General features: G+C 38.1%; 1 protein-coding gene across 1 annotated transcript; it reads left to right on the top strand.

Annotated features, from left to right (window-relative positions):
* The first annotated feature begins 3066 nt into the window (after positions 1-3066).
* On the top strand, positions 3067-7091 carry LOC119077487 (probable ATP-dependent RNA helicase DDX20). The gene is made up of 3 exons (XM_037184700.1): positions 3067-3343; positions 3407-3580; positions 5453-7091. Exons 1-3 carry the CDS (start codon positions 3169-3171, stop codon positions 7051-7053), a joined length of 1950 nt encoding a protein of 649 aa, XP_037040595.1. The 5' UTR covers positions 3067-3168; the 3' UTR covers positions 7054-7091.
* Positions 7092-13311: the final 6220 nt, after the last annotated feature.

The following is a 13311-nucleotide window of genomic DNA, read 5'->3' as shown; positions in this document are numbered from 1 at the left end:
TCCAAGATAAATAAAATCAAACGAAGAGAAAGTGTCCTTGGTGGAAATTTTCGGCATTCTTTGTTGGGAGAATTGATTGACAGAGCAGTAAGCAGGTGTGAGTAGTTCTCCTAAATACTGAAACTTGACAGTGTGTGACACAACTATAAAACAACCATTTTGTACAAAAAAGTACTCTATGATCACTTTTACTTGAAGTGCGTTGGTTCCAATGCCAAAAATCATCTAGTCAAAAATCATAATTTTTCTCATCTCCAACTCTCTAAATTCTCAAGCGCGATGCATATTACATTACGTGATCTGTCTCTAAAATCATAAAACAAATATTTCTACCATATGCTCCTATTGATATATTTACATGACTACGGCCCTGTTGTTGGATTATTTATGGAAATGCATCCGTATATTGAAAGCGAAACACCAATTTCATTAATAAATCGCACTAGAACTGGGAGGGTGGGAGTCAGAGAAAGAGAGATATTGTTGAAGAGAGGGAAGACGGCAAAAGAGAATCGTTCATTCAATTTCATAACAAAAGCGTATTTTTGTGCGATTGTTATGAAAACTATCAATTCAAAAATTGTCGTTAATGTTTATATTGCAACGAAATGGTGCAATAGCTCGTTTTGTGTGACAAGTATTGGCTTATGATTGAATCGTAATTAATTTCTTGTTGACAGAAGTCATGAGTAGAGATCGGAGTTTTATAAGAGGGTTAGTGAAGGCCAACAAGTCACTCGAGAAAATGAAATCTCCATTTTTCCCCGAGTTAAACAAAACGTTGTTCACTACAAAGGCTCACAAAATTTCGCTTGAGAGGTGAGAAAATGGCAATATTTCCACCTGCGTTGTCAAAATGGTATTTACAGCAGAGATTCCATGGACAGATCCATTTTTTTAGTTATCAGATTTTTTAAATTCTTCATTTTCCCCAGAGTTTTTAATTAATTAATAATAAGGAGTAATCGTAAGAGTCTCAAAGCTATTATGTACATTGCGTATAACATTATGTGGGGAACTTAGTTAGCGTCAACGTTTTATCAATCTTTACCAATTTTTTCTTAATTTTCCCGCCTTTCCTCATATTTTTCTCGACGATTATTTTTGGAAAAATTTATAAAAAATGATTTACAGGCGCACGTTGTGTGTATGTAGTCCTATTTTCTCCCTCAATAGATCATGAGAAAATTGTATTTTCTTTACGACGACTGTACGAATTACATTTTTAGTGAGAAAAGTGCAGCACTTTCTCTCCCGTTGGGAAAATAGAAATTTTCTCATCCGAGCTGTCACTTTGTTTATGCTTTCGAAAATGGTATGGCGAATCGATGTTTTCCTTTCGTGGAGAAAAACGGCAAAACACAATACGTATGAAAAACCAATGAATGCACATACCAGGTGCGGTTGATTTTTCAAAATCGGTCAATTTATCCAAGGTAAATATATGCACAAAAAAGGTGTCATTAGCATCGAACTATTGTGCTAAGCCGCGCGTCTGAATGGCATTACCTCCGCCCACATATTTACCTTGAATTTATCGCACGATTTTTTTGAACGCGTTCATTATTTTGATCAAAATATAATGTGAAAATGAGTGCGTTTGAATCCGTTTTTAAAATCTTAATGTCCTCCGAGCCCTCCGAGGTGACATTAGACCATACCTGGGTAGTTTATATATTCATTGTGAAAAACGATGTGTTCACCTCTGAGCGATTGTTTACAATTTCGCTCGAGTTGGAGTATCCTATTTTTTCCCCTAGGTAAACAGATAACTATTTCCAAAAATAGTTCGTCATCTTGAACAATTAATAGGTCGATCAGGTCACATCAGTCTGTCATCGTCATATCTTTAGCGAGTCCACTCAGTAATTTTCGGGATTCTTTGGAACTGTCTTCAGGATTTTCAGAATTAAAATTCCCAAAATATAGCTTGAGTATAAATGAAAAGGAACATAAAACGCATTAGGAATACCAATCCAAATCAAATATTCATTTATTTATTCAAAGCGAAAAAAAAGACTGCTCGCATACGGCGCAGTCAATAAAAAAACGATCTTTTCAATCAACAAATATTACAATAAATAAAAATCATCCGCTCTATTACTTCCTAAAGTTCCAAGAATACATGCCGCATTGCCTCTTTGTATAGCAATAGAAATTTTCTGCAACAGATAATCTTTGGAACGTTGCTCCCCTGATGCTCTCTTCATCAACGATCCCAACTTGTCAATAAATTTCGTTGTTTCTGGACCCATGCAACCTAATGATTCAAAGGCAAGGGGGGTAAATAAATAGTTTTCTTTAAGACGTATATAATGATTATGCTTAAATCTCTCCGCTTTATCTGCAATAGACCCTGCTTTCTTAGAGGATTCACTGATGTATGAAGGAGCCAAAGTATCACGTATTGTTACATCCCATAAAAGTGATTTTCCATGACTCCACGGAACTACTGTCATACCATCAGGTCTTTTACCGTCGTCTCTAGAAATACCAGGTGGTTGCAAAATATTGGGAAATCCTGCAGAGGAAAATGCATGACCAAAAACATTATTGACAGAATCGTGTTTAGCAATAATCCCTATCTTTAATTTGCACGATAAACCATGCAAACCGTCCTTCTTAACCACAGCACCACAATTACACTTGTACTCTTCACACAACTGGGATCCTAAACGAAGACCAACAGCAATTCTCGCTGCATTGTTATCTAATAGTAAACAATCCAAATCCGGAAATAAAATATTTATGAACGTTAGTACAGTGTGTGTGTCGTCAGCTTATAAATTCGACACGAAGGAAAAGTTGTAGAGTTTACAAATCGAAACAATTTCTGAGACAAGAATTTTCCTACTTCTGAAGAAATGGCGGATTCACAGCTTGGACCCATTTAGGTTCGGACATACTACTTATTTGAAACGGTTAGTCTGAAACAATGCAATTCATTCAATCAACTCATTGCCTCCAACACCGACATAATTTCGAAAATTACGCCATAAAATTCGAAACTGACCTTTTTTTGCAAAGAATACACAAACATCGGCTGGGAATGCTGTGAATTGATTTTCTTCTGTCACATTTGTTTTGACAGTTCACTAAACCGGCTGTGAAATATTTTAAGTTTAGAAAACACAAAGTCAAAAACAATTTTCCACACTTCAATTAATCATGGCACACAACTGGCAAGAGAAACAGCGTACGACCGACGTCGAAATCGAATCAAACATAACTTTCGACAAAATGATGCTTTCGGACAGAGTGCTACTTGGTTTGACCAAAAATGGTTTCACTCATCCTTCACCCATTCAGCTAAGGGCTATACCGTTGGGCATCAGTGGTCTAGGTAAGACGACTGATGTTGGCGAATGAAACTCAGTAAATTCTATAACAGTGTCCCGGTACACAGACATATTAATGCAGGCCAAATCCGGAACCGGTAAAACATTGGTCTTTGCTACCATTGTACTGGAAAGTTATCGCAAAGATGTGAAGGCACCGCAAAGTTTGATTGTCACACCAACACGAGAATTAGCCGTACAAATTGAACAGATCCTTGCACTTCTGGGAACTGAAAGCTCAGGTAAGTTTTCAACAGAAGCAATAAGCCATTTCGTAAGACAATTTCCCATCTATTGCGTATTTAATTTAACACAAATTTTCATCTGGTTCGATGGAAGGATAGGTAGTTTCCAAACTTTGTAACATTATTCCTTTTGTCCGTTTCTTGCAAAAATCTATGCCATCGATACCCACACAACCAGAAAAGCTCGATAAAATAGCTGCCCGAAAGTAACCTAATGACCAGCCTTCCGTTTTTTTGCGACTCTTTTACATTATCACACGATCGCAGGTCCTATTATCTGCTATACAGGGCGTTGAAACGATTTCCTGGTTATATCTTGAACAAAGATGAAACTCGTTTAGATTACAACTCTCGCTTCGCTCTGGTCGCCGAACAACTACCACGAAATCACTAAAAAAATCTTTTCGGAATAACTCCTAGATTATTACTCCACGTATTAACGAACTTAACCCCCTGAGTTTCATTCCTCGACGAATAAAAAACGTTTATGGAAATCCGTTAAGAAATACTCGAGTTAATGAGAGAATGCCAAACATTTTAGAGTGTTTCTCTTGGGTTATGATCATCGACAGTCGGATCAACGTTGCAGATTTGTAAATTTTATTAAAAATTTCTTTGGTCGGTTGTTCAGTTTCATTCTAACGCTATATTCGTCATAAAACATCTTTGTACTTTCTTGCCTGAGGTTTTTATTCGCAAAGGCATGTATCAGTTGTATACACTAAACTTGCACGCTTTCCATTCAGATCACACATCCGCTGAGCGCTTACTCAGTATGATCTTGTCTTGAAGGCAAAATACGACTATGACAAGTAATGCGACATTGCTCACCCAGTAAGCCGGTCTATTCTAGTTTGTATGGGACTTTGCTTCATTTTCTGTACCGTTTCGTATCAATGAATGTCAACACAAGGTATGGTCGAATGTCAAACTTTGTATGTAGCGGAGTAGCGGAGGACATAGCGATTTCATATAAACAAACTCACCTCTCATGAGAGGTGAGTTTGTTTATATGAAATCGCTATGTCCTCTGGTTTGTATGAACAGACCATGCCTGCTTTGTACATTCATTGTTTCGTATGTCAGTCAAAAAACCCCTTAAATGTGACGCAAGTCCTTATGTCTACACCTGCAAAATGTTTCCCATCGCTATTGATGTCACATTCTGCGTCTGGACTCAAAAAGTTTATCAAAGAAAAATTACTTGTCGCAGATGATTCGAATGTCCATCAGAGGGACGCACTGGCTTGAAAAAGTCCTTCGGTCATTGTGCGACTATTTTTTGTAAAAAGCCCTGCATGTTCAGTGCTCTAAATTCATACAGAAATTGAATTCCCATATCGCCCTGTCTTTCTATCAAGAATCCTTTTCTATTTTCCAATTATCTTGGAAGTGCTGTGGTTTCCGCAACATCTTCAACTAGTGACACGATTTATTTCTGTGAAAATGTTCTTTGATAAACTTTTGAAATTCAGCGAAATCCTTAACCGATTTTGACGTGTAACACCTCGTTGAACTCGTATGGAATGACCAGATTGCAAATATTTCAGTTGAAGGATCATTAGGAAAGGAGGGAGAAGTCAAAAACTATTGTTCCTTGGTTCCTTTGGACTTGCGTCATACCGGCTTACTAACGTACGTGATACTGGTATGTGATAAATGCATATTGTCTACGTTGCAGATTCGCAATCATCAACACGATTCGTGTCTATCCTTGCTAGGAAGAGATGTTTTGTAAACAATGTCCTTGGCAGATATGAGCATCCTAGTTAGATAAACCATTTTCAAAGCTTCTACAGTAGGAGTAACTCCGGCTACGTGATGTAACTAATCCGGAAATTATTAATTTTGAATCATTTAATCTTGCAGGCTTCCACGTAAGCAGTTTCATCGGCGGCATGGACGTGTTGAATGACCGGAAACGCCTTCAAAAATGCACAGCAATTGTTGGCACACCCGGCCGTATCGTTCATTTGATCAAGAACAATGTGCTGAACATGAGCCAGATCCGTGTCATTGTGCTGGATGAAGTTGACAAACTGTTCACCGTTAGCTTTGCAGACGATATTGATTTCATATTCAAATCGTTGCCGAACAAGCGGCAAGTGATCGGCTCCAGTGCAACGTATGATAAAAGTGTCGAAATTGCGATGAACGATTACATGAAAAATCCGATTGGCGTAACGCCTCGCAAAGAAGCACCCGTTTTGCTGGGCGTCAAGCAATTCATTTACGAATTGGACGTGGGAGACAATCCAAAGCAAATGCAAGAAATGCAACACAAAGTGAAGACGATCGTGTCGATATTGGCAACGGTGCCGTTCAAACAGTGTCTCATATTTTCGAATTCGCAGCAAAGGGCGGAGAGCTACAGCAACTATTTGGCAAATGAGGGTTGGCCGTGTGACGTCATCATGGGATCACAGGAGCAATCAACCCGACTGGATATTTTCAAAAAGTTCAAAGATTTTAAGTGTCGCATCCTTGTCGCTACCGACCTAATGGCTAGGGGTATAGATTCGGAGAATGTAAATTTGGTTATAAACGTGGAAGTGCCCAACGACCACGCTCTGTATCTGCATAGGATCGGTCGATGCGGCCGATTCGGTAGTCATGGCATTGCGGTCACTCTTTCACGGAACAGTAAAGAATTGATGGAATTTCGAAAATTACTCGGGTCCATCGGCGGCAGCGCAATGAAAGTGCTGAATTTTCCGAAAAATGTTCAGAACACTGGTCGCTCACTTGATGACCCGGACGTAGATCTAACGTCACTGGGTGAAGTCTGTGGCATCACCGAAACCGAAATGGAAACCGGCGACGAAATTCTAGAAAGTGACAGGATCAACTGCAACAAAACAGCGGACATTGTGCGCAAGAACATGGAATTGCTGGATATCTGTAAACGCCTCGTCGACCAGCCCGAAAACGGTAACATTCCGAATGAGGAAGATGAAGATTTGTTTGAGAGCTACAGCATGGTCGTAAATGGTTCGTGCATCACCTCGGACATGGACGATGTTCCTGTCGCAGCAACACCAAACAACGACTCAGTCGACGTGAATCGTCAATTCATTGATGCCATTTCCCGGCTGAATTTGTATCCCGAAGAAGTGGCAACGCCACAAAGCAATGACCGTCAATCGAACTTCTCAAAGGATGTGAACGAGTCGTCAAGTGACTGTGACAACGGTGATCTCAACTCGAACACCGATGGATCGAATCTCGGATCCGATAAAGTGGCCGAGCTCGACAGCTGTGATGATGATGTGTCGGACCGTTCCTGTTCATACGCGCAAAGTGACTCTGATGATGATGAGGATGTTGCGTACGATCAGTGTGTGACCAGTTCGGGCAATGATATCGAAGCGAGATGGAATGCACAGTTTAGACATCAGATTGCGTTGATTCAAAATTATGTTAGCAATACGAGGTACATGATGGGCAGATGTCGAAATATGGAAGAATAAAGTTTGCCTGTGGGCTAGGAGGAATGTGAGAGTTTTAACTGATTGAAATTGCAGTGAATTCCCTTAATACCCTCTCAGATGAGACAACGGTAAGTATACTCTCGTTCAACTACCATTTTTGTTCATATTTTACGTACAAGACGTTAATTGGAAAATGTCGTTTTTTCGGCGGAAACGGATTTATTTGATTGTGTGTGCACTTCCTTAGTTAGTTAAAGCACCTTGTCATACCCTATTACATACTCTGACCATTGATTGTTTCGGTGGAAGTCATCGGATGGTCACCATATCGTTCCGAGATGTCTTTTGCGCTTTGCAAGTACCTGAGAGAGGTGCGGGAAAACAGGAAAAGTAGGTAAATATGCAGTTTTCTTGCTGTCTCGCTAATATCTACTGTTGTTTGTACAAACTCGATTTTCTTAAAAATTAAATATTTTCTTTTGTTACGTCAATACCTTTACGGAGATATGCTTGAAAAACTAGTGAAAAACAGACAAAACAAAACGAAGACCCTGTTCCAGGAACTTGACTCCAAACTTCCGTCAATGTTTTGAAGCACTTGCCGTTGGGTCGCGGCAACGTTTTTACGCTAGAAAGTTTGGTGGACACGCAAACCAGAGGTAAACAACGTAAAACTCTGAATTTTTAGCCCCGTACGAAGTACTGGGGGCTTATAAGATTAATATGCCGTTTGTAACATGTTGAATTGGAAGCAGACGGTAAGGGCAAAGCATTTGTCTATGTTCATAGATAACGAATCCGCAATAAAAAAAAATGTCCGTCTGTCCGTCTGTCTGTCTGTCCGCGACCCCTCTAGCTTGAGTAAATCACAACCTTTTTTTAAAGTTCTTTTTTTCCCCGATTGGTATCGACAAAAGTAAGGTCAAGTTCGAAAATGGGCATGGTAGGGTGGGCCCTTCCAGAGCTAGGGCCCTATAGGTGTTTTTCAGTCTTTCGACGATATCTACCGAAATACGCACGCAATAACTGCTTGTGATATATCAAATGAAAGGTATTGACGAGTAGAACAAAGTTGCTGAACATTGTTTTTGGGTAAGATGCAACGTGGGCTTGTTGGGAGGGCTCAAAGGTGGTTCCTCGGCCCTAAGTGTTTTTTGCACATAAATCGAGTAAATCTCATCCGATTTTGCTAGATTTAGTTTTTTATGGAAGGTAATTGAGTACCGAAAAGAACGTGTCGAAAAAAGTTTCAAATTTGGACCCTTGGACTAAGGCCGGTACTCGGCCCTAAGTATTTTTTGCACATAAATCGAATAAATCTCATCCGATTTTGCTAGTTTTTGTTCATTTGATAGATAATTGAATGTCGAATAGAATTATGGCAAAAAAAGTCTCAAATTTGGGCCCTTGGAATAAGGCCACTACTCGGCCCTAAGTGTTTTTTGCACATAAATCGAGTAAATATCATCCGATTTTTCTAGTTTTTGTTTCGTTTGAGAGATAATTGAATACCGAAAAGAACGTGTCGAAAAAAGTTTCAAATTTGGACCCTTGTACTAAGGCCGGTACTCGGCCCTAAGTATTTTTTGCACATAAATCGAATAAATCTCATCCGATTTTGCTAGTTTTTGTTTCATTTGATAGATAATTGAATGCCGAATAGAATTATGGCAAAAAAAAGTCTCAAATTTGGGCCCTTGGAATAAGGCCACTACTCGGCCCTAAGTGTTTTTTGCACATAAATCGAGTAAATATCATCCGATTTTTCTAGTTTTTGTTTCGTTTGAGAGATAATTGAATACCGAAAAGAACGTGTCGAAAAAAGTTTCAAATTTGGACCCTTGGACTAAGGCCGGTACTCGGCCCTAAGTATTTTTTGCACATAAATCGAATAAATCTCATCCGATTTTGCTAGTTTTTGTTTCATTTGATAGATAATTGAATGCCGAATAGAATTATGGCAAAAAAAGTCTCAAATTTGGGCCCTTGGAATAAGGCCACTACTCGGCCCTAAGTGTTTTTTGCACATAAATCGAGTAAATATCATCCGATTTTTCTAGTTTTTGTTTCGTTTGAGAGATAATTGAATACCGAAAAGAACGTGTCGAAAAAAGTTTCAAATTTGGACCCTTGGACTAAGGCCGGTACTCGGCCCTAAGTATTTTTTGCACATAAATCGAATAAATCTCATCCGATTTTGCTAGTTTTTGTTTCATTTGATAGATAATTGAATGCCGAATAGAATTATGGCAAAAAAAAGTCTCAAATTTGGGCCCTTGGAATAAGGCCACTACTCGGCCCTAAGTGTTTTTTGCACATAAATCGAGTAAATATCATCCGATTTTTCTAGTTTTTGTTTCGTTTGAGAGATAATTGAATACCGAAAAGAACGTGTCGAAAAAAGTTTCAAATTTGGACCCTTGGACTAAGGCCGGTACTCGGCCCTAAGTATTTTTTGCACATAAATCGAATAAATCTCATCCGATTTTGCTAGTTTTTGTTTCATTTGATAGATAATTGAATGCCGAATAGAATTATGGCAAAAAAAGTCTCAAATTTGGGCCCTTGGAATAAGGCCACTACTCGGCCCTAAGTGTTTTTTGCACATAAATCGAGTAAATATCATCCGATTTTTCTAGTTTTTGTTTCGTTTGAGAGATAATTGAATACCGAAAAGAACGTGGCGAAAAAAGTTTCAAATTTGGTCTCTTGGACTAAGGCCGCTTCTCGGCCCTAAGTGTTTTTTGCACATAAATCGAGGAAATCTCATCCGATTTTGCTAGTTTTTGTTTCATTCGAGAGATAATTGAATGCCGAATAGAATGATGGCAAAAAAAGTTTTAAATTTGGGCCCTTGGACTAAGGCCGCTACGCGGCCCTAAGTGTTTTTTGCACGTAAATCGAGTAAATATCATCCGATTTTGCTAATTTTTGTTTTATTTGAGAGGTAATTGAATACCCAATGGAAAGTTGGCAAAAAATGTTGGATTTCTAAAATAATATCGTAAATTGTTGGTTTTATTTGAGAGGTACTTCGTACGGGCTTTCGTAATTGCGCTATGCGCAATTTTAAAAATGAACACTTTCAGTAAATTTGACCATGCCCAACTTGATTTGCATTTTGGTAACAGACGCATTAGAGGGTTGTAGACGTATTAGGGTTCCGGGCGTATTACGGCTACGGACGTATTATGGTTACGGACGAAATAGGATTACGGGTCGTACGGGGCTAAGTCGCAGCAAACGCTCTGACTGTTCTGATGCCTTGTTTTATATGCAAAAGCAGTCGGCGTATTTGCCCGTTTCCCGTCGGATGTTCAAGAAGTTTTGACTCAAAAATGATGTGTCAAATGAAAGGTATTGACGACAAGAATAACAAATTTTTTAATTTTTAACAGTAGCTATTGGCGAGAAAGCAAGAAAAACAGCATATTTTCCTACGTTTCCGGTTTTCCCCACCCTCCCAAAAAAGTTGCCGTTTCGATTGATAACTAAAATTTTCTTTACAGGCCTCTTAATCCAGAGAAATGATAACTTGCCTAGTGTCATCGTCACTTCGGTCACCATTTCTCTGTCGTCATTCACTCAAAATTACCGTTTCTCGTCCAAAATTTAGCGCCCATTTTACTGATTCCATTGTAATATTGTCATATTCCCTCGGTTATGCCCAGCCGGCCTGTGATGCTCGTTTGATATTCAAATGTTGATCGCCAAAGAATGCCGACAATGAATAACCCATGATAGATTGCTTCTGTTGAATAACGGAGAATTCAAATTTTCGTATGGGACTTCACATTGAAACGTTGATATGTCCATTGTTTTCGAAGAATAAGAGACAGATTTTGCCAAAGTATATAAACACTGAAGGTAATGCAAATCCGCAGTTACACACGGATCCAAACTTTCAGGTGAATTTTAGCTCCGTCATGATACACACGTATTGAATTCGTTTGCGTCAAGTTGTATTTAGTGGTGAATTGGAAGTATTTAGGGCCGTCATGTTGCACAAGTCTAAGTTAGACAACATACGAAAATGAATTCACCTGAAAGTTTGGATCCATAATTTCTCTGATCCGTTGAGGGTCTGCATTACCTTCAGTGTTTATATACTTTGGATTTTGCTGGGTCTGCATCTTTTATGGAGTTTTATCGATTGGCATATGCTCAAAACAAACGAGACATTGAAAACGTGTTTTGGTCCTATTTTTCATGACGAAATTTTCGAAACTGTCAAATGAAGTTAGAACTTTTTCTATAGGTTTGTTCCAAGGCCATATGAATTGTCAAATTTCATCCATATAACCATAACCTCAATAATATCTCAGTGTAAATCGAGTAGGCGACGTTGCTCGATTTGTATGAAATATCACGTAAGCGACGTTGCTATGGATGAAATTGTCGTTGTTCGGGTTGTCAAAGTTCGTGTTTACAGTTACTTGGAACAAACCTATTCAAAATCGCGATTGCTGCATCTGTCAATGAAAACTAGGACCAAAACACGTTTTCAATGCCTCGTTTGTTTTGAGCAATACTGATCTGCATAAAATTAAAAAAAAAAGTTTTACTCAAGTACGCAAATCGCAGCTAACTTCAAGCATTGCAGCCAGACAAACAACTAGTTCCGATTATCCGTTCTGGTGCCTGTTTATAGTGCGTTGGTCACACACATCTGTCGAATTGTCAACTAATCATATATTTAGTATTTCCCTGGTGTCGATTTGCTCAGTCCAGTAAAATCATGACTTGTGTTGGTGCATACATCTACACAATCCACGCTCTCTAATCGATACTGATGAGTGATGAATATGTTCGCAAATCTTATCACTTATCATTTGCACTGTCCCCTGTCTTTAATTATTGTAAGTAAATTGAGCGAATGTCAGCGGTAAGAGTCTATAGTTCTCGACCTCTTCATCATATCGTTTACACCTACGGGTGATGTTACAAGTATAGCATTTGTTCGAAATTGCATGTCCAAAATTAATAGTAAAATATAAATTAAGAAGAAAAACTTTGAGTTTTAAACTTAAACCACTTGCGGTTCGTGAGATTTTTTTTTTTTGTATTTCGACATTTTGTGAAAAGTGATTTTCAGGTAAGTGAAATTGATAAGCCCAATTATTTGATTATCGTTTGGTTTAAGTGACTAATATGAATACGCAGTATGTTTTGTGTGTTTAGCCGAAAACCAAATCACAAAAAACATGAAAATCCCATGAGGGGAAAATGAACTCAAAAATTACATGTCTTGGACGATTGATTTTTCTTTTTGGAAATTTTACAGTTGTAGCCCGAACAAAGTGAATGTCCAAGACGTTCCAATAAAACTTTTCTTGTAAAAAGTGAGATATTCCTCATACGAAATGCAACAGGAAGTGATAGGATCTATTACCTTTTACAAGGTTTCTAGAAGAATTTTCTCCTTAAGAAGTTGGGAGATACTCTACCGCTATATGTGTATTTAATTTGATAAGAACCGTTTAATTCAAGTTCATTGCAGTAACATTCACCTTGAAAGACGCGAATGTATGCAAAAGAGTTAGATAGAGCGCGTAAATTATGATAAAATGATCAATCCACGCCATTAGTCGTATAAATTTATATGTCAGAGAGAGCTTTTTTCTCCTTTGTTACGATCTGTCAGTTTTTCTATTTTGCGATTTAGTATGGAAATGAAAACTAAAACTGAGATATCTTTGCTGTTTTAAGTGGTTTTTCATATTTTTTTGGACCAAAATGTTTTAAAGTGTGTTTGGAATCGATTAACATTAACAAAATAATAAAATAGAAAAAAATATTTTCAGACAATCTGTTAATGCCAATCGATTCCAAACACATTTTAAAATATTTTGGTCCATAAAAATATGGAAAACCACTTAAAACAGAAATTATATCTCAATTTTAGTTTTCATTTCCATACTAAATCGCAAAATAGAAAAACTGACAGATCGTAACAAAGGAGAAAAAAGCTCTCTCTGACATATAAATTTATACGACGTGGATTTGTCCCCTCATTTAATTACACTCCAGGACAACCATAAAAGTGATGCAATTTGCTTCAGTTCGGTCTAGTGATACAAACAAATATCCTTGTAACGTTTTTGTAAAATCGTTTATACCGTTTTACCATTAATACGCGCATGCGTGTAAGGCCGAAAACACACGAGCAATTTTGCGTTGATCGGATCTACAAAAAAAATTTTGAATCGTTTATTGCCCTTGATACAGAGCATACGGCATTTTTTACGTTGCGATTTGACAACGGACTATATACAACACTAAGGCTTACCCACAGCG

Source organism: Bradysia coprophila, unplaced genomic scaffold, assembly GCF_014529535.1.
Source record: "Bradysia coprophila strain Holo2 unplaced genomic scaffold, BU_Bcop_v1 contig_235, whole genome shotgun sequence".
Taxonomy (NCBI): domain Eukaryota; kingdom Metazoa; phylum Arthropoda; class Insecta; order Diptera; family Sciaridae; genus Bradysia; species Bradysia coprophila.
The sequence above is the reverse complement of the archived record's forward strand: the minus strand, read 5'-3'. Positions and strand labels throughout refer to the sequence as shown.

What these genes read in the sequence shown, in the direction of transcription:
- LOC119077487 (XM_037184700.1), top strand. Translation starts at nt 3,169, where the DNA reads ATGGCACACAACTGGCAAGAGAAACAGCGTACGACCGACGTCGAAATC. An exon ending in GTTGGGCATCAGTGGTCTAG is followed by an intron (nt 3,344 to 3,406) that starts GTAAGACGACTG and finishes CCCGGTACACAG; the next exon opens with ACATATTAATGCAGGCCAAA. An exon ending in TCTGGGAACTGAAAGCTCAG is followed by an intron (nt 3,581 to 5,452) that starts GTAAGTTTTCAA and finishes TTAATCTTGCAG; the next exon opens with GCTTCCACGTAAGCAGTTTC.